Source organism: Salvelinus namaycush, chromosome 28, assembly GCF_016432855.1.
Source record: "Salvelinus namaycush isolate Seneca chromosome 28, SaNama_1.0, whole genome shotgun sequence".
In the NCBI taxonomy this organism is placed as follows: domain Eukaryota; kingdom Metazoa; phylum Chordata; class Actinopteri; order Salmoniformes; family Salmonidae; genus Salvelinus; species Salvelinus namaycush.
This window is the reverse complement of record NC_052334.1, coordinates 31,149,504-31,173,685: the sequence shown is the minus strand read 5'-3', so window position 1 is coordinate 31,173,685 and position 24,182 is coordinate 31,149,504. Positions and strand designations below refer to the sequence as shown.

At 44.4% G+C, this 24,182-nt stretch overlaps 1 protein-coding gene across 1 annotated transcript in view; it reads right to left on the bottom strand.

The window, feature by feature from the left end:
* LOC120023847 (connector enhancer of kinase suppressor of ras 3-like) overlaps positions 1 to 22,709 on the bottom strand; it is a 55,976-nt gene extending 33,267 nt beyond the window's left edge. The window contains exon 1 of the mRNA XM_038967964.1: positions 22,542 to 22,709. Within this exon, the coding sequence (XP_038823892.1) occupies positions 22,542 to 22,602 (61 nt within the window). The 5' untranslated portion in view covers positions 22,603 to 22,709. The remainder of the gene's footprint in view (positions 1 to 22,541) is intronic.
* Positions 22,710 to 24,182: the final 1,473 nt, after the last annotated feature.

Here is a 24,182-nt window from a genome sequence, read left to right as displayed (position 1 = left end):
AGCAATTGGCTGTTTCGGTAGAATGGTTAGATCTGAATCCAAATTGTATTTGATGTATGGAGTTGCCCTGAATGAGGTGATCAGTGTCACGCCCTGGCCTTAGTATTCTTTGTTTTCTTTATGTTTTTTAGTTAGGTCAGGGTGTGACATGGGGAATGTATGTGTTTTGTAGTGTCTAGGGGTGTTGTATGTGTATGGGGCAGAGTAGAGTAATGTTGTCTAGTTATGTCTATGGCTGCCTGGATTGTTTCTCAATCAGAGACAGCTGTCATTCATTGTCTCTGATTGGGAGCCATATTTAAGGCAGCCATAGGCAGTAGGCTTTTGTGGGGTGTTGTCTATGTTGCATGTGTGCACTTAGTTCTGTTTAGCTTCACGATCGTTTGTTTTGTTCATTTTGTAAGTGGTTGTTTTTTCCTTCATTAAAGAAGATGTATTTTTCACACGCTGCGCCTTGGTCCTCTCTCTCTCACGAAGACGATCGTGACAGAACACCCCACCATCCATGGATCAAGCAGCGTGTGAGGAACCAGCAACAGGGGAGAAAAAACCAGGACTCGTGGACATGGGAGGATGTTTTGGACGGAAAGGGTTGCTACACATGGGAGGAGATCCTGGCTGGAAGAGATCGCCTCCCATGGGAACAGCTGGAGGCGATTAGGAGAGCAGAGGCAACCGGAGAGAGGAACCGGAGTTATGAGGGTACGAGACTAGCAAGGAAGCCTGTGAGTAAACCCCAAAAATGTCTTGGGGGGGGGGGCTTAAAGGGAGAGTGGCTAAGTCAGGTAGGAGACCTGCGCCTACTCCCTGTACTTACCGTGGAGAGCGAGAGTACGGGCAGACACCGTGTTACGCAGTAGAGCGCATGGTGTCTCCTGTACGAGTGCATAGCCCGGTTCGGTACATTCCAGCTCCACGTATCGGCCGGGCTAGATTGAGCGTTGAGCCGGATGTCATGAAGCCGGTCCAACGCATCTGGCCACCAGTGCGTCTCCTCGGGCCGGCTTACATGGCACCAGCCTTACGCATGGTGTCCCCGGTTCGCCTACATAGCCCGGTGCGGGTTATTCCACCTCCCCGCACTGGTCGGGCGACGGGGAGCATACAACCAGGTAAGGTTGGGCAGGCTCAGTGCTCAAGGGAGCCAGTACGCCTGCACGGTCCGGTATTTCCGGCGCCACCTCCCCGCTCCAGGCCAGTACCACCAGTGCCTACACCAGGCTTCCAGTGCGTCTCCAGAGCCCTGTTCCTCCTCCACGCACTCTCCCTGTGGTGCGTGTATCCAGCCCAGTGCCTCCAGTTCCGGCACCACGCATCAAGCCTCCTGTGCGTCTCCAGAGCCCTGTACGCACTGTTCCTTCTCCCCGTACTCGCCCTGATGTGCGTGCCCTCAGCCCGGTACCACCAGTGCCGGTACCACGCACCAGGCCTATAGTACGCTTTGAGAGTCCAGTGTGCCCTGTTGTTGTTCCCCGCACTAGCCTGAAGGTGCGTGTCTTTAGCCCGGTACCTCCAGTTCCGGTACCACGCACCAGGCCTACAGTGCGTCTCAGCCGGCCAGAATCTGCCGTCTGCCCAGCGGCGCCTGAACGGCCCGTCTGCCCAACGGCGCCTGAACTGCCCGTCTGCCAAACGGCGCCTGAACTGCCCGTCTGCCCAACGGCGCCTGAACTGCCCGTCTGCCCAACGGCGCCTGAACTGCCCGTCTGCCCAACGGCGCCTGAACTGCCCGTCTGCCCAACGCCGTCTGAACTGTCCGTCTGCCAAGCGCCGCATGAACTGCCCGTCTGCCATGAGCCTTCAGAGCCGTCCGCCAGACAGGAGCCGCCAGAGCCTTCCGCCAGACAGGAGCAGCCAGAGCCTTCCGCCAGACAGGAGCAGCCAGAGACTTCCGCCAGACAGGATCAGCCAGAGCCTTCCGCCAGACAGGATCAGCCAGAGCCTTCCGCCAGACAGGATCAGCCAGAGCCTTCCGCCAGACAGGATCAGCCAGAGCCTTCCGCCAGACAGGATCAGCCAGAGCCTTCCGCCAGACAGGACCAGCCAGAGCCGTCATCCAGCCAGACAGGACCAGCCAGAGCCGTCATCCAGCCAGACAGGACCAGCCAGAGCCGTCATCCAGCCATGACCAGCCAGAGCCGTCATCCAGCCATGACCAGCCAGAGCCGTCATCCAGCCATGACCAGCCAGAGCCGTCATCCAGCCATGACCAGCCAGAGCCGTCATCCAGCCATGACCAGCCAGAGCCGTCATCCAGCCATGACCAGCCAGAGCCGTCATCCAGCCATGACCAGCCAGAGCCGTCATCCAGCCATGACCAGCCAGAGCCGTCATCCAGCCATGACCAGCCAGAGCCGTCATCCAGCCATGACCAGCCAGAGCCGTCATCCAGCCATGACCAGCCAGAGCCGTCATCCAGCCATGACCAGCCAGAGCCGTCATCCAGCCATGACCAGCCAGAGCCGTCATCCAGCCATGACCAGCCAGAGCCGTCATCCAGCCATGACCAGCCAGAGCCGTCAGCCAGCCAGGATCCGCCAGAGCCAGCCAGGATCCGCCAGCCAGCCAGGATCCGCCCCTCAGTCCGGAGCTGCCCCTCAGTCCGGAGCTGCCCCTCAGTCCGGAGCTGCCCCTCAGTCCGGTGCTGCCCCTCAGTCCGGTGGGGTTAATTTGGAGGGTGGCCATTTGGAGGAGGCTACCAAAGCGGGTATTGACAATGGTGGAGTGGGGGCCACGTCCCGCACCCGAGCCGCCGCCATAATGGGGCCCACCCCGTACCCTCCCCTTTCTATTTCAGGTTGTGCGGTCGGAGTCCGCACCTTTGGGGGGGGGTACTGTCACGCCCTGGCCTTAGTATTCTTTGTTTTCTTTATGTTGTCTATGTCTATGTTGCATGTGTGCACTTAGTTCTGTTTAGCTTCACGATCGTTTGTTTTGTTCATTTTGTAAGTGGTTGTTTTTTCCTTCATTAAAGAAGATGTATTTTTCACGCGCTGCGCCTTGGTCCTCTCTCTCTCACGAAGACGATCGTGACAATCAGTCAGATGTTCAACCACCCATCTTTCCGCTACTTTCGATAGCACTGGAAGAAGGCTTATAGGTCAGTCATTTTCCACCAGTGTTGGGTCACCAGATTTTAAAACAGGCATCACTGCAGCAGACTTCCAAGCACCCATATTTGATGGACAGACTAACTAGATGTACAATAGGGTCAATCAGAGAATGTCCCTCTTCAGGAATAGTGTCTCAATCAAATACATATTGTTCTATAGCTCCTGAAGAAGCTAATAATACTGTCCCCTAATGACGCTGAGATTTCAGGAATTCTGAATATTGGTTTATTGTTATCTATGGGAGTGAGAACTGTGGTCTTGGCTTTCCACTAGATGTTGGAACATTGCTGCGGGGACTTGTTTCCATTCAGCCACAAGAGCATTCGTGAGGTTGGGCACTGATGTTGGGCAATTAGGCCTGTCTCACAGTCAGCGTTCCAATTCATCCCAAAGGTGTTCGAGTTCTTCCACACCAATCTCGACAAACCATTTCTATATGGACCTCGCTTTGTGCACGGGAGCATTGTCATGCTGAAACAGAAAAGGGCCTTCCCCAAGCTGTTGCCACAAAGTTGGAAGAGCAGAATCGTCTGGGATGTCATTGTATGCTGTAGCGTTAAGATTTCCCTTCACTGGAACTAAGGAGCCTAGCCCGAATCACAAAAAACAACCCCAGACCATTATTCCTCCTCCAAACTTTAGTTGGTACTATGCATTGGGGCAGGTAGCATTCTATTGGCATCCGCCAAACCGAGTTTCGTCCGTCGGACTGCCCTATGGTGAAGCGTGATTCATCACTCCAGAGAACACGTTTGCACTGCTCCAGAGTCCAATGGCGGTGAGCTTTACACCACTCCAGTCGACACTTGCCATTGGGCACGATCTTAGGCTTGTGTGCTGCTCAGCCATGGAAACCCATTTCATGAAGCTCCCGACGAATCGTTATTGTGCTAATGAGTTCGAACTGCCTCTGGAAGCAACATTAGTGAGTGTTGCAACAGAGGACAGACAATTTTAACGGCACCGGGTGGTCCCGTTCTGTGAGCTTGTGTGGCCTACCACTTTGCGGCTAAGTCGTTGTTGCTCCTAGACTTTCCAATTCACGATAACAGCACTTACAGTTGACCTGGGCAGTTCTAGCAGGGCAAGAATTTGATGAAATTACTTGTTGATAAGGTGGCATCATATGATGCCACGTTGAAAGTCACTGAGCTCTTCATTCTACTGCCAATTTTGTCTATGGAGATTGCATGGCTGTGTGTTTGATTTTATACACCTGTCAGCAGCAGGTGTGCCTGAAATTTCCTAATACACTAACTTGAAGAGGTGTCCAAATACTTTTGTGTATGTACAGTTGAAGTCAGAAGTTTACATACACCTTAGCTAAATACATTTAAACTCAGTTTTTCACAATTCCTGACATTTAATCTGAGTAAAAATTCCCTGTTTTAGGTCAGTTAGGATCACCACTTTATTTTAAGAATGTGAAATGTCAGAATAATAGTAGAGAGAATGATTTATTTCAGCTTTTATTTCTTTCATCACATTCCCAGTGGATCAGAAGTTTACATACACTCAATTAGTATTTGGTAGCATTGCCTTTACATTTTTTAACGAGGGTAAAATGTTTTGGGAAGCCTTCCACAATAAATTGGGTGAATTTTGGCCCATTCCTCATGACAGCTGGTGTAACTGAGTCAGGTTTGTAGGCCTCCTTGCTCAGTTCTATTTTGTTTCATCAGACCAGAGGACATTTCTCCAAAAAGTATGATCTTTGTCCCCATGTGCAGTTGCAAACCGTAGTCTGACTTTTTTAATGGAGGTTTTGGAGCAGTGGCTTCTTCCTTGCTGAGTAGCCTTTCAGGTTGTTGATAAAGGAGTCATTTTACTGTGGATATAGATACTTTTGTACCTGTTTCCTCCAGCATCTTCACAAGGTTATTTGCTGTTGTTCTGGGATTGATTAGCACTTTTCGCAGAAAAGTACATTCATCTCTAGGAGACAGAATGCGTCTCCTTCCTGAGCGGTATGACGGCTGCGTGGTCCCATGGTGTTTATACATGCATACTATTGTTTGTACAGATGAACGTGGTACCTTCAGGCGTTTGTAAATTGCTCCCAAGGATAAACCAGACATGTGGAGGTCTACAATTTTTCTTCTGAGGTCTTGGCTGATTTCTTTTGATTTTCCCATGTCATTCAAAGAGGCACTGAGTTTCAAGGTAGGCCTTGAAATACAACCACAGGTACACCTCCAATTGACTCAAATTATGTTAATGAACCTATCAGAAGCTTCTAAAGCCATCACATCATTTTCTGGAATTGTCCAAGCTGTTTAAAGGCACAGTCAACTTAGTGTATGTAAACTTCTGACCCACTGGAATTGTGATACAGTGAAATAATCTGTCTGTAAACAATTGTTGGGAAAATTACTTGTGTCATGCACAAAGTAGATGTCCTAACCGACTTGCCAAAACTATAGTTTGTTAACAAGAAATTTGTGGAGTGGGTGAAAAACTAGTTTTAATGACTCCAACCTGAGTGTATGTGAACGTCCGACTTAACCTGTTCTACATACGTGCATACATACATACAGTTTATCAACACAACAGCTTTAGTCCAGATTTGACATGAGTTGACATACAGACATACAGGATTCTGGACAGCTGGGAAAGCAATGATCCCAGAGCCAGAGGCTCCGTTTGGACCGTAGAAACGGATCTGGCTCACACTGAAGGCCATGGAACTTCAGCCTACTTAAGGCTATAAGCACAGGTTTTTGGCAATGTAAACAGTGAGTTTCCTCTCGGCCTATAATGAACTGGCTAGTCCTGTGATAATCCTAACATTTCCTGGATCACATCTGTACAGAAGCACTAAAAAACGCAGGTTTCCTCTCAGTAGCCAGAACATGACAGTCCAGGGAAAATCGAGGAATGACATTGGAAATGAAGTACAGACAAAAAAAGTGCCTCACAACATAGAGTCAAGCTGGTATTATACTGCAAGACATTTAGAAGCAGATGTCATGCGTAAGGTCATTTACTGTAGGCTACAATGAGAGCATTCTGAATACCTTAGAGTATGTGTCCTTTTACAGAAGAACACTCAATCATGCAATTAGATAATCCAGGTCTTGTCCTTAAAGGCCCAGTGCAGTCAAAAACATGATTTGTTTTATATATTTCCACAAGGTTGGAATAGTAATGTGAAATTGTGAAAATTATGATAACGCACTTTTAGTATTAAAGCTCTTTGAAAAGACCACCTGAAATTTCAGCCTGTTTTGACGGGATGGAGCTTTGGCCTGCTTGGTGACATCACCAGGAGGTAAAATAGTCCAAGAGTTCCAAACCTCTCTGCCAATAACACCTAGTTTTCCATTTTCTACTTCCCACTCAGACCCCTCCCAGACAGTCCTAGCAAAATTCTTGCTTGAGAAATTGCTCTTTTAGTTTATTTTAACACTTGAATTGAAAACAAAATCACAGTAAGGTACTTAAGTGTTACCCAGAAAATGTTATATTGCAATAAAAGCAGCTGCATTGGACCTTTAAGTATCTTTCTTCTCTGAAGCAGACCTGCAGACTTTGATCAGATCACCGATAAATCCTACATAATTGATTATGTGCTGCAGCTTTAGGATGACCTGCATATCTGTTCCTTCCAACAGTATACAAACACACTGGTACATGCATGTTCACACCCCCCCCTCCTCTCAACACCAGTCTCACATCCGCCACCAGGCACAGTGTATAGACTCAAGCAGGCCTAGCTTGGGTTCTCAGGGGTTTGATTACATGGAAGAGCACTCTTTCACCTCCCACCGAAAGAAAAGGCCTGCCCTCCTCCTCTCCCCCCTGCCTCCCCTCTCCATTTTCCCAGTGGGGGCTCTGGCCATCTGCCCCCTCCTCATCCCCTCCCATCCTATCCCTGGTCCTACCCTGCCAGGGCTGGACAGTGGGAAAGCTGCTAGGCATACAATAGCAGGGCCACTGTAACTCTCCGTCTTCTTATTTAGCTCGGCAAACCTGTGGGGAATCGGAGGAATTCAGCCACTGTTGTCAGGAGTTCCATTGTGGGAATTCCAGCACAAAGGCTGGGGGAAGCCTGGGCTGTAATTAGAAGAAGAGACAGAGTGCTAAGCTTTCCTCTGATGCATGACTTCCCATCACAGGAGCTAAACAAAGCCCATACAAAACACAGTGGCCACTGTGAAAGGGCCAGTTGTACAACAACAGTACCATCCCCACTGAGCATCTAACCCCAACTGTGTATGTTGAGCTTCTTTAAGCTATATCACTTTTTCCCCTAGTGCTATAAGGAAAATGTGTGGGTAGGACTGTCCAAGTGTACATTCTGACATCATGGCCCATCCGGTTTACTGTCTAAACTTGTCCTGAATAGGCTTTTGGTGAGATTATCATCAGCTGATCTGTTGGTGTGTTTCTGTGCGCTATTTGTGTTTGGTCCTTGACTTTAAAGTGTATTTTGCCTTGCAGGCCCAATCTTGAACAAAGATTACACTTTTAACCAGGGTCTCCAACAAGACAAAAATGACAGTCTTAAGAGTCTGTCGAGGGACTTGTGCTAATCTGTCGAGGGTGAGATAGACAATGACTGATAAGGGAGCAGACATCACACTCCTGGCTTGTGTTAAATCAGATCAACAGGCTGGCTCTAGCTCTAGGGTCCAGCCAACCTCAGTCACACCGGGGATACCTCAGTCAGCAGCTAATGAGAGAAGTAGCTGGGATACTGACAGAGGTTGAGGAAGTGAGATTCTATGGCTGGGGGGGGGGGTTAGATCTGTGAATGTACTCGCTGTGCTCTGCATGTGAAAAAAATGTACAAATAAACAGCGACAGAACGATAGACAGAGAAAGGGACCAAGGGGAGAAAAGAGTGCCACAGGCACAGGAAACCTCCCTGACAGTTACTCCTGGCTAGTCTCCGAGCATGTCAGTCACCTCCAAGTTTCAACAGTACGCAACGGAAAGACCAGTTCTGGGTCGCCGAGTTTGTTCCTGTACTCCTATTAAGTCCTTTTTCACAACTCTGGCTGCCCCTGCATGGGCTGGTGAACAACAATTAGAGGACATACACAGCAATGGGCAGTTCTGTGGACATTCTTATTCAGTGAGGTCTGGAGCAGCAGCTGTGCGTAATGCTGGTGGTTTTAGAACTACCTCTCACCCTCACATAAACATTCATCACTCTGCAGCCAGCCACGCTGCTCATTAACCTTGCGCAAACAACTGCTAAAGAGAGTAACAAAAGAGCCACCAATATGTCAGAAAACTCTGTTGCTCCACAACCCCCCAACTTGTCTTTTTCCTGGCCCTCCATGCTCATATTGTTTCAGGTCTGTTTTTAACAATAGTCTTAGCTCAGCCAAAGTCTTTGTGCAACTAACACACCTCCCAGACCTTGCCAGTCGCTTGAAAAACAGTTTTGACCATGTCAACTACTACTCTCAGCCTCGGCCATGTCAACAACTACTCTCAGATTCTATGTCAACAACTACTCTCAGATTCTATGTCAACAACTACTCTCAGATTCTATGTCAACAACTACTCTCAGATTCTATGTCAACAACTACTCTCAGATTCTATGTCAACAACTACTCTCAGATTCTATGTCAACAACTACTCTCAGATTCTATGTCAACAACTACTCTCAGATTCTATGTCAACAACTACTCTCAGATTCTATGTCAACAACTACTCTCAGATTCTATGTCAACAACTACTCTCAGATTCTATGTCAACAACTACTCTCAGATTCTATGTCAACAACTACTCTCAGATTCTATGTCAACAACTACTCTCAGATTCTATGTCAACAACTACTCTCAGCCTCTGTCAACAACTACTCTCAGCCTCTATGTCAACAACTACTCTGTCTCTACTACTCTCAGTCTCTACTATGTCAGCTTCTATACCATTACTACATCCCTCCAGGCTCAACCATAATTGCAGTCCTTCTGAGGTTGTCTCTTCAGTCTTCACAGAGAGAGAAAACCGCCAGGTCTCATCCCAGCGAGGCAGAGGACACCTACACCAGGCCGAACGATGGGCTCATACTGTAGATATGGCAAGGAGGTTTTCCTGACGATGAAACCTGACCAAGGAAAAGCTCTTGACCCTACTCAGACAGCTAAAGAGTCTGCCTGTACAGTGTAGTGAACTGAGAACAGTGGCCTCTTCTCTCCATGTCTGGTGTATGATCATGGTGGCCTGGTATGCTGATTACAGGCTAGTTGAATAGGTCTGTCATGGAAGCCAACAGAAACCACAACAAAAACATGCAGGCTGGGGAGGGAGAAACGTGCACCGCTCATTTAGGTGGTTATAGACAAACCACATTTCTATGGGAAACGTATATGGTTCACAGCCTACACACATCTAGGTAAGGGGTAGAGGAGATGGGGGGGGGGGGGGGGGGGTCAAAGGGATTGAGCATTGTTACTCTGTCCACTGAAGACCATAAAGTCATCAGCACACATAGGACAGAAAACGGCATGTCATTAAACACGCGTAACAAGCAATATGCTGGAAATCAACACCACAATGACGGGCTGTATCGCTTTCATTGAAATTTCACAGCCACCCAAATGCCCTCTTACTCAGATTAGACACTGAAATGAACATTTGAATGTAATATGAGTCCCGACAGCTAGCGCTCAGATCCTTTGGAACAAAGGGAGATGAGTCGATCGTGTTCTCTGTGTGAGAGAGGCTGATGGTGAGTCATCTTCAGTGGTATGCCATCTGTGAGTGACAGCGTGACCAGCCAGTGTGACACAGCAGGGCACAACGCAGACAGACATCCATATCACTGCCAGGCAGTGGCACAGCACACAGACTCCTGCTCTGCCATGTTAATGACATACCTGCATCCAGTGGTGGGAAAAGTTCCCAATTGTCATACTTGAGTAAAAGTAAAGATACCTTCATAGAAAAGGACTCAAAAGTGAAAGTCACTCAGTAAAATACTACTTAGATCAGCCACCTAAATCTAAAAGTATTTGGTTTTAAATATACTTAAGTATCAAATGAACAAATAATTTAAAAAATCCTTATATTAAGTAAACCAGACTGCACAATTCTTGTTTTATTTATTTACGGCTAGTCACACTCCAACGCTCAGACATCATTTAAAAACAAAGCATTTGTGTTTAGTGAGTCTGCCAGATCAGAGGCAGTAGGGATGTTGGGCCATTTTCTGCCCTGCTAAGCATTCAATATGTAACAAATACTGTATGGAGTAAAAAGTACATATTTTTTTATAGGAATGTAGTGAAGTAAAAGTACAAGTCAAAAATATAAATAGTTTAGTAAAGTACACATACTTCCCCAAATAATGACTTGTAAAGTACTTTCGTAAAACTACTTTATACCACTGCCGGGGTCTCACTCTCTCTGACACACAATGTGTTTCCAGATCTCTTATGATGCATGTGAGTGACACACAAACAGAAGGGAAGAACTCCCACAAATCATGAACGATCGACCAGTTCCTTCTGGCGGTGGAACACGGCAATAATCTTTCTTTTTTTTACCACAAAAACACACCCTTTTCATTTCCAGGTGCGCTTCTCTTGTTTGAACCTTTCTACGCACCTGTTTCATGTCTCTCAACACTATCATAACAGAACAAAAATGAGTAACAGATTATTGTAAATTAAACCCACCGAAATTCTCTGTCAACGTGAATTTACTGTTGACTGGAAATTGGTCTAAAATGGGACTTAGGAAACAGAAGTAGAGGTGGTGAAAAGGAGGCAGCTTTTCCCCGTGAGCACCAATGAAAGGAAAACATATCATATCCCATGATGCTCCCCGAGTACTGACTCTTTGGGAGTCAGTACTCTCCTCGACTCATCCGTGACCCAGTAACCAATTAGTGGTCAAATGCTCGAGTAAGTCAATTCGTTAGTGGAACAGAGAAGTCTGCTCACCTCGATTACCTACTTCAGCAGAGAATGCACAAGAGTATCCTTTTTGGGTGCTAGCACGGAAGTGTTTGAAATCCGCCATACCTCCTTTGAATCAGCTGTTTTCTCTGAGAAAAAGCATCCACATATTTAAAAACGATACGCAACTTATCCTTTCATCTGTAAAATGTCTTGCACATCTAGTTCAATTCGCTTTTATAACTTTAAACATTTATTTTGGGATTCCACCCCGTTAATGATAATTTGCCTGATGACGTGAGAGTGGAGAAGGAGAGTCATTTCAATCAAGAGCATTTGTTTCCACGTTTCCTCCCCTTAGCTCCTTCATTACCTTTGACCTTTTTCAAAAGTAGGCGTTGAGAGGACGGAGGAGAGAGACGATACGAGTCGAGCAAAACCAATTGAGATTTTCTCTTTGTCTGAGTCAGGCCTCACCCCTACCCTTCCTGTTTAAACAAATGCAGGTGCTGCTGGGTAGCTAAACATTATAGTTCGACCATTCAAAACACACCTCAATTCTTTTGTAGTGCCCATTCAGCGTAGGTTGACAAGGAAAAGTGTGTTGTTTGAAATTCAAGGGCTTAGTACTTCTGTTTGGGCAGAGAATTAGTATGAATTTGACATGATATTAGCAATTGAATTCATCAGATAATAGAACACAGCAGGCCATTCGGCACCGCTGCAATTACCCACACAGAACATGATACAGCACTAACAGGTACTCTATGAAGGAGCAGACCTCTGGAAAAGCAAATGTGTCAGCGAATTCCTCCAAGATATTGGTGGAAAACTAGGTTGATCATCATTCCATGAAAGCCCAGTCCCTGGAGGGTAAAGGGGAACCCTGGCGGAAGGAACTAAAGACAAAGCCTTTAAAGCACGTGTCAGTTTTTCCCCTTAAGGAGGTATGACTTCAATGGGAGGAAATTTTCACAACCCTCCTTTAACTACAAAACAAAAAAGGTGACTCCCAGTCCCATCACATTTCAATGAAAACCGAAGCCTGGCACATCCATTTTGCCTTATCTACCCCTTGTTAGTGATGTCATAAAACTGTAAAATCCACACAAAACATCTGCACACACACACACACAGTTGACTTGTAATTAACCAAAAAGACAGTGGGATTTCCCAAGGGTCCACCAGGTGTTTTTCATATCCTGGTTGAAGCCCGCCAAACCTCCCTCATCCATCCATTCTCTCACCACCCTGCCTGCCATGGCCGTAGGGCCACAGTAAGGAGAGCCACACCAGGGAGCCCAGGGACTCAAAGTACTGCTAGAGGAATGTGGGAAAAGAAAGCGGGTCCATCACAGCTGCTTTGTACATCAGGACATTTTAATGTAGGGAGTCAACAAGAGGTGGCTGATCTAAAGAGGCAGTTACAGTGTGTAAACATCTCTAGCTAGATATGGATGCTTGCCAACACTTACAGTACATTGACAGACCTGAATGGATGGAAAGAAGGACATTCTGAATGAAAAGAAGCACACACAAATCCTAGTTATAGGATTGTGTTGGACCACTGAAATGGTAATATTCTCCTTGAGACAGGAGATATCAGTAGTCTGAGTGCTAACATATAACATATAAACTACAAAAGGCAGACATTACCAGGGCTGTCTTCGACTAAAAAAAAAATATTGGCCGACGAAGAGTCGTCTGTTATTTCGACAAATCGTTTGGTCAAAATGTTTAAACATGTATTTTCCATATGTAGACACATTCTATGTTTTTTTTTATCAAATCAACTATTTTCAATGAGCTTGTCTGATGCTTTAAGCACACGGGTTGATTAAATAATTAGGACACACAAATGAATGACTAGAGGTAGTCCGACCAGAAATTGATTTGATTGTGCCGGGCCAGGCTCAGACTTGCTGCACTGTGTAATAAAAAAAAAAAAAAGAAGACAGTGAGTGACTGTGACTAGCACCCGTTATCTCCCTCTCCTCCCTGCTGCAGCGACCACCACACATCAACAGTGTGTATTGCGCTGTCCGTGTTGCTGAAGCTGCAACATAACTACAGCAATTTCTGACTATAAAGTTGTTACTGAAATCCCTAATTTGTTTAGGAAAAACATTCCCTATTCCCTCAAACCTAGCTCTCTTTACGTGACACATGTATGCATCGCATGCACATGACCAATATGGCCTGACCTACAGCATGTCAATCACATCAATAAATTGGTTATAACAAACTCTGAACACCATAACAGAAAATGGATGCAGAGGACGTGACAAATAAACTCGAAACTGAGGAATGTTTAGGCTACTGGTTGCTCATGAGGTAAAAGGGGAAGTCAGATGTGTGGAATTGTTCTCAACACCAATATACTGGTTAACTGTGCCATTATGCACATAGCAACACAGTCTAGGAAAAGGCGCCAATTCAACAGCGAATCTTCTGGAAATATTTCATGGGAAGTTAAGCCCTGGAATTTTGCTTAAATTCATCAAAAATAAAAAAGTTAGCTTATAACAGTGAACCTTTTTTGTGGGATACACGTAAGGCAAGTTCTAGGTATTGTGGGATATTTTGTTTAAACTATCCCCAATTCAATGGAATTGCAACCCTCTGCATGCACAGTGCATTCTTCCATCACATGTGCATTCTTCCATCACATGTGCAGTGCACTCTTCCATCACATGTACAGCTGATTCTCAAGATCTTGCACACTAATGAGATGCTATTGAGCCCGCACTACTACACTGTCTGAGCCAAGGACTACACGCTTTCTAGTAAGTTTTGTATTACAATCCTGGGTGGGGTGATTATATTGTGACATACATCATTTTTTGTTAACTTGTAAATAGTAGCCTACAGCAAAGTGTGTGTCACGCCCTGGCCTTAGTTATCTTTGTTTTCTTTATTATTTTAGTTAGGTCAGGGTGTGACATGGGGGATGTATGTGTTTTGTATTGTCTAGGGTTTTTTGTATGTTTATGGGGCAGTGTTCAGTCTAGGTGTATGTATGTCTATGGTTGCCTAGATTGGTTCTCAATTAGAGACAGCTGTCTATCGTTGTCTCTGATTGGGAACCATATTTAGGCAGCCATATTCATTAGGTAGTTCGTGGGTGATTGTCTATGTCTTTACGACAGTTGCTTGGGTCTGCACTTTCGTTTTATAGCTTCACGGTCGTTTGTTGTTTTGTCTAGTTTGTATAGTTTTCGTTTCGTCTTCAAATAAAAGGAAGATGTATTGTTATCACGCTGCGTCTTGGTCCTCCTCTCTTCCACGTTACGACGATCGTGACAGTGTGTTTAAATAATTTCTAACTTGTTAATTTCTGCTAGTTAGTTTTTGCTACCATGTGGGTTTTAGCTTGCTTGAGCATGCTAACTGAGGAGTGTTAATTCACCTGTTTCCATACATGTTTCATTTTCAAACATTTATCTTACAAAGGAGTTGTTTAATCTAACTGCTTAACTATTTATCTGTTCATGGAATTGTATTTTTATTACACTTTTTTCCCCGAATCTTTACAGGAAAATGCCACGGGCACTATCTGACGTGTGGATACATTTCACTGCAGCTAATGTAGAAGGAAAAGCTGTGTACATTTGCAAATACTGTGCCAAATCATGTGAAGAATGCAACAAAGATGCAGAATCATCTGGCCAAGTGCATAAAGCTCACAACAAGCAACCTCTGACAAAAGTCCCTTTACTTCTATTCGAGGTGACACCTTATCGATAGCAACAGCTCATGGTCCTCCTGGAATCAGAAGTTTTTATGACAATGGAGGAACGTAGTCAGAGAAATGCTGATGAATGTCTTGCTCGAGCTGTGTATGCAACTGGTTCAACTCTGATGCTCACAGGCAATGTGTATTGGAAGAGATTTCTGAATGTTCTTTGCCCAGCATACACCCCTCCAACCAGACATGCTGTATCTACTCATTTGCTGGATGCAGAGTTCAACAGAGTTCAAGTGAAGGTCAAGCAAATCATAGAGAAAGCAGACTGTATTGCAATCATCTCTGATGGGTGGTCGAATGTTGTGGGCAAGGAATAATTAACTACATCCTCTCCACCCCTCAACCAGTATTCTACAAGAGCACAGACACAAGAGACAACAGACACACCGTCTCTACATTGCAGATGAGCTGAAGGCAGTCAATGACCTTGGACCACAGAGGTATTTGCACTGGTGACAGACAATGCTGCGAACATGAAAGCTGCTTGGTCTAAAGTGGAGGAGTCCTACCCTCACATCACACCCATTGGCTGTGCTGCTCATGCATTGAATCTGCTCCTCAAGGACATCATGGCACTGAAAACAATGGATACACTCTACAAACGAACCAAGGAAATGGTTAGGTATGTGACGGATCATCAAGTAATAGCAGCATATCTACCTCACCAAGCAAAGTGAGAAGAATAAGAGCACCACATTGAAGCTGCCCAGCAACACCTGCTGGAGTGGTGTTGTCATCATGTTTGACAGTCTCCTGGTGGGGAAGGTGTCTTTCCAAGAAATGGCCATATCACAGTCTGCCAATATGGACAGGACCATCAAGAGGATCCTCCTGGATGATGTATTTTGGGCGAGAGTGGTAAGCAGCCTGAAACCTATAGCAGTAGATATTGCACGGATTGAGGGAGACAATGCCATCCTGTCTGATGTTCAGACTCTGCTTGCAGATGTAAGAGAAGAAATCGGTACTACCCTGCCCACTTCACTGTTGCCCCAAGCAGAGGAAACTGCAATTCTGAAATGCATCAAAAAGCGTGAAGACTTCTGCCTGAAGCCCATACACGCCGCAGCGTACATGTTGGACCCCAAGTATGCTGGCAAGAGCATCATGTCTGGTGCAGAGATCAACAAGGCCTATGGTGTCATCACTAGTGTGTCTCGCCACCTTGGCCTGGATGAGGGCAAGGTTCTTGGCAGTCTGGTGAAGTACACTTCCAAGCAAGGGCTTTGGGATGGAGATGCAATATGGCAGTGGTGCCAACATATCTCATCAGCCAACTGGTGGAAGGGACTTTGTGGATCTGAGGCTCTTTCCCCTGTTGCCTCCATCATCCTCCAAATCCCACCAACATCAGCCACCTCAAAGCGCATTCGGTCCTTGTTTGGGAACACACACACACCAAAGCACGCAACAGGCTGACCAATACAAGGGTTGAAAAATTGGTGGCCATCCGGGCAAATTTGAGGCTTTTTGAGCCTGACAACGAGCCATCCTCAACAAGGTTGGAAAGTGACAGCGAAGATGAGGCCTCGGAGTCTGATGTTCAAGAGGTGGACATTGAGGAGGTCCAGGGAGAAGACATGGAAGCCTGAGAGGAAGACAACCAAAGCTTTAGTTTCTAGACTATCATTTTACAGATGTATGTTGAAAACGTTTTTGGGAGACGCAATGGATCATTGGGGATCATTCAATATTCCCTTTTGTTGTTCAGTGAAATCATCCCATGTGATGAGTCAACTAATTTAATTAAAGTTCAAGTCATAACAAAAAATTGTAATTCTATTGGAAGGATTTAATAATTTGCAATTATGTCTCCATATGATAAATATATCCAATGAAAAAAAACATCTACATTTAAATGGTATGAATATTAATTAGCATATTTTCATTAATTCCCATGGAGTTTTCACCTCTGAATATTCCCCAAAATGAGCAACCCTAGACATTACATGTTAATGTCAGCGGTGGGGATAGCCAACATGAGGAATGCAATCTCTTGGGACAGCCTGTGGTTGGTAGAACGTAGACTTGCCTAGACATGTTCTTTACATGCGGTCTCACATATCATACAGTATACATGACCATCTAGGCATACTTGAGAGCCACAAAATATTGCTCAATTCCCAGTATACAACATATGTTAATTTTGTTGTAGCATGAGAGCGCTTAGGATAAATGAGCGAACAATAACAGTGTGAGGGGGAGTGAGAGGACTTGGACTTGTATGTGTATATGCAGTGTGTTCTTTACCGAGAGAGGCTGAGCAGTCATTCTGGCTCAGGCATGTAAATCCTCTAGAAGCAACTGGTGGGGCAAGTGCATAAAAGGACATTCATGCGTGTTTTCACTGCTGATTCACTGAGGCAGTAGTTTGGTTCAGTAGCAGAAAGCCAGCCCAACACATTCCTGTCATATCCAGTGACTGTTATAGCATAGCTGACTCCATAATGCTTTGGTATTACCAGCAACACCACTGTAGTGTGCACTTCCTGCCCTTATCTAAAAGGCCTATTTGTCACTGATGGCTTATTTGTTGTCACTGTGCATAACACAAAACACTTAATTAAAAGACATTCTATTGTGAGGTCAAAATAAATACCAACCATGTAAGTTGTTTACAACACTATGTTAAGTCCAGGAATATCCCTTAAATGATTCCGAAGTTGAGGTACACCATCTCTCGATCTCAAGCGCACACACAAACAACTCTCTGCATGGGCAGTCAACCACTATGCTGCAGTGACCCGTGTGTGCCCTGTGCAGTGCCACCTCAGGTTTCAGTTCTTTTCAGTCCCCAAGTGTTAAGCTCTGTGTGTGTTTGAGGCCAATACTTTTAGGGCAGACTGGGGCCAAACCTCTAGCAGCACTGCTAAACTCAGATGATCTGGGAGATTTGCGATGCACATGAAAAGCAAACTGCTGCTGCCCAGTTTCCAGAGCAGCATAAAATGAATGTTGGTGGATCATGCAAATGTCAACGGATTCTGGTTTACAGTTTGCAACCTTTTATGAACCTCAGAAAATATTGTGTACATTCTAATAAATGATTAAATCCTTGGCCTAACCACCAACTCACTCAATCCAATACTGTTGCACACAACTAGGACAAAGGAGAAATATTAACGACGTATTAAGAAGTCACCATGTGGTGAGCTCTTACCGATCAGGTTAAAACACATGGGCCTGTGAGAAACAGGACAGGCAGGGCGCAACTATCGTCATCACTTTCAAGTCCCTGTCCCCCGGGGAAAATCCTCTTACACAGCTTCCCAGAAGTCTAAAACCCTTCCCACTAGGAAGTCCCACAGATCTCTCTAGATCAATAGGTCAGCTCTAAAGAGAGAATGACAGGATGACTGGAAATTGGTTAGTGACAAAGGACACGGTTTTATCTGAATGATTTCCATGGAAAAACCTGCCTCTTTACTTCTATGAACGAGACACTAGTAGGGTGGAGGGGAGTCCTGTGGCGCCAAGACCAGTTCAGATGACATGAACACCTGCCTCTCTGCTGGCTGAACACACAGTCGATGCAGGTTATCTTAGGGGATTAATAAAGCCTTCATTGTGAGGACTGTTCAAACATGTACCAGCATACGGGAGGAGAGAGAAGGGCATTCTCATGTGTAGTAGAGAGAGGCGCATGGCTTAATAAGGGTCAACACTACGCGGCGACACGATTATTGCCTGATAAGGATCACCATAAGCAACGCCACTGGGCATGAGAGTGCACTGCATACATAGCCTCGGAAAACATTATTGCAGCACCCCCCACCCCCAAACGTCTTCTTGCGGCTATGGTTTTACACTCTTACTGCATGCACAATCCTGTATACACATGCTAATCACCAATGTGGCATGTCAATGCTAATCACCAATGTGGCATGTCAATGCTAATCACCAATGTGGCATGTCAATGCTAATCACCAATTTGGCATGTCAATGCACACTCTTTACTTTTGAAACTTCCATCTTGTTACCTCATTGGGACAGATGTAGGCCACTAGATCAACCACTTGCTAATCGTGACCCATTGCTTAAAAATAAACCTGTCGCTACATTTCTCACACCAATTACAACAGTCTGCATGCAAGAGCAGTTGCGATTGGAGTATTTCGTTGTCAAATATTGAAGACCTTGGAACATACCGTTACTGTAACACTATACAGCTGATATTTATCTTAAAACTAGTCAGCAGACAGTTTATGTGTGGCAAAACTCACATTACCATGAATGCCTCTTCTTACTCACCAACTTGAACAGTATGTGTAAATTTGCATATTCGGAATGCCTGAACAAACTTGACACAATTTCCCAAGTAAGTAGGAGGACAAGTAGGGAGAAAAAAAATGTATTGAGTTGAAAGTGTGAAACTACTCAGCTGAATTTTGAACTAAGCATTCTCAGAATATCACTAGCTCACCTCAGTCTGGGCATTAGTCATGGATTCAAGACTATATTTGGAAAATGACTGGAGTCTGCCATCAACTTCTAAACCCGGTGTGGTCCTACATGTGTCTGTGTGCTTTTGTTTGTTAGTACAATTGCAAAGGAACATTTTAATTTGAATTCAAACTTTATAAAGTGAATTTCACTATATTAGTGCATAAGGTAGTATGGTGAGTGGTGGCAGGTAGCCTAGTGGTTAGAGCATTGGGCCAATAACCGAAAGGTTGCCAGTTTGAATCCCTGAGCCGACAAGTTTAAAAATCTGTCAAAGCAAGGCATTTAAACCTCCACAACAGCAGCTCACCGGGCACCCAATGTGGCAGCCCCCGCACCTCTCCAATTCAGAGGGGTTTGATTTAATTAAGACCCCCATTAGCCGGCGCCAATGGCAACAGCTAGTCTTACCGGGGTCTGACAAAAAATAATTGACATGCATTACCATGTAGTGTGCGTGTGTTTACATCTGTCAGTTAAACATACATGTCAGTACATACACAGAACAAGTAGGTCACATTGGGGAAAGGCGTTGTGCCGTGAGGTGTTGCTTTATTACGAGGCAGTTAAAAGAGGAAGTCAAGTTTCAGCTGGACCTGAAAAATAAATGTAATCCTTTAATTGATCGCTTGACGACCTAGTGAGAATGGTGCCGCAGGACATCCAGTCCAACACAATGTTAAATGGAGAGATTTAACTAGCCTTTCAGTCACAATATACATTCACGGACCACAACTAATAAGCTTCAAACAATCAAGTCAACAAACGTCTGTTGACCAAAAACACACTAAAGCAACCATGATCCCTCTGAAGAAAACAACCTTAGGGCAATTAGCATAGGCATCACTGGTGTTTGTTGAGTTTAAACCGCATGTTAGGCACAAATGGCCCGTTGTCATTTTAGGCACAGCGGCTGTTCATTGGCTGTCCACAGAACAGAGCCCTCTAAAAATCCAGTGGTAAGACCCTCCAGTGGATAACTGCTGAGTCAGAAGAACGAGCAGGTCCTGTCTCTCTGGCTGTCTACTGAGCTAATCCACCCTCCATCCACTGAACTGGCTCTATTCATTGGGTGCACAGAGTAACCCCCCACAATCCCTTTAGCACATCTACACACTGAACAGGAACAGTAGGAGGCCTACACACCAGGTTTGCTTCATTCAGCAACTACTGAAGAGCGGGCGGCTGTGGATTTTCAGTTCAGGGAAGTGAAAGAAGTAGGAACTATCAAATAACTTTACTCTGAAAAAAATCAAGACCCTAGGATATATCAAACCATTTCAGTTCTTACTTTTCTCTTGACATACAGATACTCAACCTGGTCTTATTCTGTACGTAACTCTGAGACACACCATTTAGTATGACATGTTATGTTTGGTATTGTTACTTCAGGCAAAAAGGAAAGGGAGGGTGGTTGGTCGGGCATATAACCCGAACATCAAGCAACCCAAAGGTTACGAGTTCAATCTCATGCATTTGAGCAACTTTGACTACTTACTACTTTGCACGTTAGCTAACCCCTTCCCACTAACTCTAACCCATTAACCTAACTCCTAGCTAATGTTAACGAGCTAGCTAACATTAGCCACCTAGCTATAATTCGTAACATATCATACGTTTTGCAAATTCGTACCATATCATACGAAATGGGTGATGGACATCCACAAATTAATACATACCATACGTAACATATGATCCTAAATGGAGTGTTTCGGATTTACGTACAGAATAATACGAAATGCTCTGAGACCAGGTTGAGATAATTCACTGGCAGATGGCCTTGGGTTATGTTGACATATTGTACTTGAAAGTTGAAACACCTTTTGATCCTTCAGATTTTGATAAGGGCGAGCACAAGAGGCACTTCTATCCACCTAAAATGTTTCATATACTTCCCATGACATCTCTTGAAACAAAGGTGGAGTGTAGCTGTGTATCGGTGACTATTGATACTTCATATACCAGTTGCAGACAGTCACTTTACATGCCAACGTTGTGAAAGGGCTCAGGTAGTTCAAAGAAAATAGTCCTTTGGCGATGTCATACATTTCCATAACCAGCATTCCAGATTGAAGTCTCAGAGCAAGAACCTGCTGGGTGTTCCATACCCCATTTATATATGCTAACTGCTTTAGCACCTATTGATGATAGTATCTTCTGGTCAGGGGAGGTTTGATAAGATCTCGGTGATCCTCTGAACGTTAAAAACACATTGCTTGAGGTATGGTTCTGGAAACACAAGGAACTTATCTTTCATATCAGCAAAAAATGATTTTCACAAAACCAAAAGGTTAAACTACTACACACCTTTATTAGGGTCAGTGTTCCCTCATAGCCTTATCTGCATGTTACATCCCTTGTTCATGTAAGACGTAGGATGCAACCTGTGGTAATTAGCTATCTAGCTTGCTCCGAACACCTGTGTGTAAGCCTAACTTGGGAGGAAGTGTAGTTTGACAACTGGAGTCACAGACAGCTTGTGGATCTGTGCAAAACTGCTACAGTAAGTGTATCTTTTTTATTTGAAAGATTACTTCTTGCTGATATGAAATATGAGGGGCACATCAGCATGTTTCGAAAACCGGTTTGAAAGCGATGACTACTGACGTTTCTAAACGTTAAGTGTAACGTTAGTTCACATGGAGCCAACAGTTGGTGAATGTAAGGGCTGAAAACTACATATGGAGAAGAGTTTGAGAGCTAGGTGTTCCAATACAACATTTTCCTAGCTGTGTTTGTTTAACCCAAATATCACAGTTTTGAGTTGAGTCCAGTGTTAAGCATTTTGTCATAACTAGCTTATTGGGACAATTATAATTCATTAAGACTCATATTCAACTCAATTATGCCTCTAGTAAAAAAAAAACTATTGTAACACATTGTGCTTGCTAAGTTGTGAACCTACATATGACTGCACTGTTTTTGGTTATTACTCTTATTGCCAGTCAGATGCCAAAATGTATCGCGGTCTGAAGTCGACTTCTCAAAGAACAGTGCAAGTGGCAATACTGCGCCCTTCTCAAACAATGTTGCAATCTGGCTGGAAACGTTGTTTCACTTGTCACAATCATTTTGAGTGTCTGTCAAAGATAACACAGCTGTTACTTGTAATATATTTTGAATGAAACTTCAAAACATTAGTAATTTACAATATATATAAGAAGAATATCTAAATAGAATATGCATATGTTTACCTTTGTTCTATGTGCAACAAGTTGTCAGGGTCGACAGTTTGCGGCTGCACATAGTGGTTAACGAAACTCGAAATAAACAAAAAGCGCGTTGCAGGGAATGGCGAATATGCCGTATTGGGTGCTGGTTTCAAGTTTCATATAGGGGTTAACATGGGCAATTATTGTGAAAGTGATCCAACCATACCTTTCATCCAGTCGACAACTTGCTTTGGTGTCCACTTCGTTATTGGATCCATTGCTTGCATCTCAAACAAACGAACTTAAACAATAATTAGAAAACGACAATACAAAACACTGTTTCGGTAGCCTACGATTGTCACTTTATTAATTTATTATCAAACTCCCATTGCTTCTTGATCTTCTCTGTATAGCAGCTGTCTCTCTGTGATCCTCTTCTCTCTAGCTCGTATTCTCGGCGCACTCAGTGACTGGGAACTCTTTCACACGCATGGCTGGAGGCAGGAGTGAACCCCCCACGGTTCTTCACTAGGCTTGAGATCAAGTTGCACAGTTTCTGCTCAGCTAAAACTACCGAACGGGGCGGAGCAATCAACACCACCACAAATAATGTGAGAAGGGTGCAATTGCGGACCATAATTCGGGGCGTTCCTGCATGTGGGCATTCCTGCATATGTAGGAACCCCTCTTTACACTTATATTGGTACATTTTTAAGTTAAGACAGGTGGGAGGCGTGGGCGCTCCAGAACAGTTGGTGGCGTTAAAACTTCTTATGGCTGAGATCCCGCTAACGGAATCGATATGACAACAGCCAGTGAAAGTGCAGGGTGCCAAATTCAAACAACAGAAATCTCATAATTAAAAGTCCTCAAGCATACAAGTATTTCACACCATTTAAAATATACACTTCTTGTTAATCCCACCACATGTCCGATTTCAAATAGGCTTTTCGGCGAAAGCACCACAAACGATTATGTTAGGTCAGAGCCAAGTCACAGAAAAACACAGCCATTTATCCAGCCAAAGAGAGGAGTCACAAAAATCAGAAATAGAGATAGAATTAATCACTAACCTTTGATGATCTTCATCAGATGACACTCATAGAACTTCATGTTACACAGTACATGTATGTTTTGTTCGATAAAGTTCATATTTATATAAAAAAATCTTAGTATACATTGGCACGTTATATTCAGTAGTTCCAAAAACATCCGGTGATTTTGCAGAGAGCCACATCAATTTACAGAAATACTCATTATAAATGTTGATGAAAATACAAGTGTTATGCATGGAACTTTAGATACACTTCTCCTTAATGCAACCGCTGTGTCAGATTTCAAAAAAGCTTTACGGAAAAAGCAAACCATGTAATAATCTGAGTACGGCGCTCAGAGCCCAAACAAGACAAAAAGATATCCGCCATATTGTGCAGTCAACAGAAGTCGGAAATAACATTATAAACATTCACTTACCTTTGATGATCTTCATCAGAATGCACTCCCAGGAATCCCCGTTCAACAATAAATGTTTGTTTTGTTCGATAATGTCCATCCTTTATGTCCAAATTACTCCGTTTTGGGCAGGTCCAGGCAAAAGTTCAGACGAAAAGTCATATTACAGTCCGTAGAAACATGTCAAACGAAGTATAGAATCAATCTTTAGGATGTTTTTAACATAAATCTTCAATAATGTTCCAACCGGAGAATTCCTTTGTCTTCAGAAATGCGATGGAACAGAGCTCGCTCTCACGTGAACGCGCATGGTCAGCGAATGTTCAGCTCATGGCAGACCTTACTCAATCCCCTCTCATTCGGCCCCACTTCACAGTAGAAGCATCAAACAAGGTTCTAAAGACTGTTGATATCT